Here is a 2,500-nt window from a genome sequence, read left to right on the forward strand (position 1 = left end):
TGTCTGCAAGGCAGTCCACACCTGGTATAGATGTGTCTAATGCCTTCATGACCCCCACTTACAAAATTGAATTAGTCTGTGCTTCATTCAGTTTTCATATATTTCTCTCCTTCATAGGAACTGTCAGTCATCAGTTAATTCCTCACACCAGTCATTCATGGCACTAATCCAGTCTCAATTACTTAGCATCTAACCCCTGAAGAATATGTTATTCTTCAGTCACCTGACTTTGTTTACTCTCAGTTCCGTCAATGGATTATTCCTTCCCTGAACGGCTCTCACTCATCTCTTCTCTGTCAGACCCCTAGACGGAAGATCAGTTCTCTTCCTTTAGCAAGCCAGTCCTCCTTTCCCTGGCCCTCTTCTGATCATTAAATTAGTCACTCCTCTGACTCATCTCACTGGTTTCTGTCTTGACTTCCAGTGCAGCTACCCATAGCCACCATGTCACCCAGATTCACTATGCCAGCTCTCCTCTGGGTTTCTCTCACTCCTGGTCTCATCCTGGGTTCTGGGTTCTTCTGGCTAAACTCTGTGCTTCCACACGAACTGTGCTGCAATCTGTTTCTGCCTGCACACTGCCCCTTCCTGGGGAAATTGATCTGCCTGGCTTTTCTTCCAGCCTTCCAAGTCCATAAGCTAACCAGAGCTGACTTGTGGTGCGTGCTGTGGTGTTCCCCATGGCTGCTACAGGAGGGCTGAGTGAGGTGGGAGCAAATCTGCTCCCAGGTAGGCTTACTGCACAGTATTTTTACTGTGAAGCAAGCCAACTTTGAATTAATAGCATGTGTAGATGCACCCAGAGAGGTAGTTAGTTATGTTAGTCTGAAGTCAGGCAGAAGGCAGGGTAGAGATGCACCTTTTTATTCAATTAATCTATAAAGTGCATTTCTCCTCTGTTTTGTTCCAGAATAGTGCTCGTGGGATAACTGTATGCATGGACACTATAAGTTTGCCTGCATAATTTTACCCTGCAGTAAATGGGACACCTCGTAACTTTGCCTTCAGTAAAACAAAGGGGCAAGTCAGTCTGGTTTTGTTTTCACTTACTGGATGCATCTACATATGGCCATATGGTGCCGTTGTTACTGCACTGCCATTTAGGACTTCCTTTTGTAAGTCCTAAATAACAGCACAGTAACAGCCCGTACTGCAGTATGCCAGCGGCGCATGGTTTTTTTTCACCACTACAACTAGGGAGTGCATCGCTATGGTGATGTAGCCGCAGCGTCACGATTTGTGACCGCTGATGCCACAGTGATGTAGTGTCTTGCTACAGTGACATATAGTGCCTTGTGTAGATGTACCCACTGTGAGGTAAAAGCATGTATATAAGCACTTACCGTAGAAGAGCTGATGTATGGTAAAGCTTTGCTCTCTTTTTACCCTGAGATGATTTGCTTATACATCTATGTCATTTGTGAATTAAAATAAACAGTAGAAAGGTACTCTTAAACTTAGCATAGGAATGTTTATTCATGGATTTAATCTAGACTAGCTATTGCACTTAAAATTCACACAATGCTTTAATCAAACTTTATTTTTAAACATAAGCAAAATCATGGGCAACTGGTTGCACCTTAGTCAGGGGGGGCACGTGTCTGTCCCCCCCTCCCCATGACCAGTCAGCAACCGGGGGGCGGGGGTGAGGGGTCCCCCATGGCCAATCTCACCGACCAGGAGGATCCCCCCACGGTCGATTGTGCTGGAAGTGGCCACAGCACATGGCACTCCTGGAAGTGGCCGCAGCCTTCAACCAGTGCTCCCACTCCCCAGCCAGCGCTGACAGGGGGCACCAGTGCTCCCACCTGCCCCCCCACCCGTCGCCTAAGTGGGGAGCATGCCCTGTCAGGGGGTACACCCCCTACATGTCACCACTGAGCAAAACTTTGCAATTGATTTTTTTTTTTTCTTTAGCACCTATATCTAATGTCAGTAAGAGTAGCGGGTGTTTCATGCCCCTGAGAATCAGGAACTGCATTTCTCAAAATAAGTACTCAAAATAGTGAATCCATTTTAAAAAAAACAAAAAACAACCCCCCCCAACAAAACCTAACATTAACTTCCAAGCAAATCATACAGCTTTCATTGAGAACTGTCCCAGAGATGTGGAGCCTGGAATGCCAAGATTTTTCCATGAAGTTGTATGAGGAATCTGACCTACTAAAAATGAGGAAGTAATAAATAAAGTGATACTTTTAGTGCAGGAGTCTTGTTTGTAGTCCTTCTAATTGACTGACACAAGTTTTTTTTTCTAACTCAGATGAGTGGTTCATTTTTACTTTTCTCCAGGTTACTTGGCATTCTTAACTTTAACTGCTTCACTACAGTTAATTAGTTTTGGGTCTGTGTCACTCAGTGCTGGATATTGACTCCACTATTTATTTACATAGATTAACCTACCTTAGCTTGTAGTTTGCATCATATTAGTAAATCAAATGTCTCTATCTCCTTGGTTTTCCAGAGCCCTGATGAAAGAACCAGTATTCAATGATGACTT

The 2,500-nt window shown here is 44.4% G+C and overlaps 1 protein-coding gene across 3 annotated transcripts in view; it reads left to right on the top strand.

Annotated features, from left to right (window-relative positions):
- FMO2 (flavin containing monooxygenase 2) overlaps positions 1-2,500 on the top strand; it is a 33,550-nt gene that overhangs the window by 16,749 nt on the left and 14,301 nt on the right. For all 3 annotated transcript variants that reach the window (XM_014516935.2, XM_025196773.1, XM_025196774.1), the window contains exon 7: positions 2,465-2,500. This exon is cut by the window's right edge. In XM_014516935.2, coding sequence (XP_014372421.1) covers positions 2,465-2,500 — 36 coding nt within the window. The remainder of the gene's footprint in view (positions 1-2,464) is intronic.

The sequence above is a fragment of the Alligator sinensis genome, unplaced genomic scaffold, assembly GCF_000455745.1.
Source record: "Alligator sinensis unplaced genomic scaffold, ASM45574v1 scaffold31_1, whole genome shotgun sequence".
NCBI classification, from domain to species: Eukaryota; Metazoa; Chordata; order Crocodylia; family Alligatoridae; genus Alligator; species Alligator sinensis.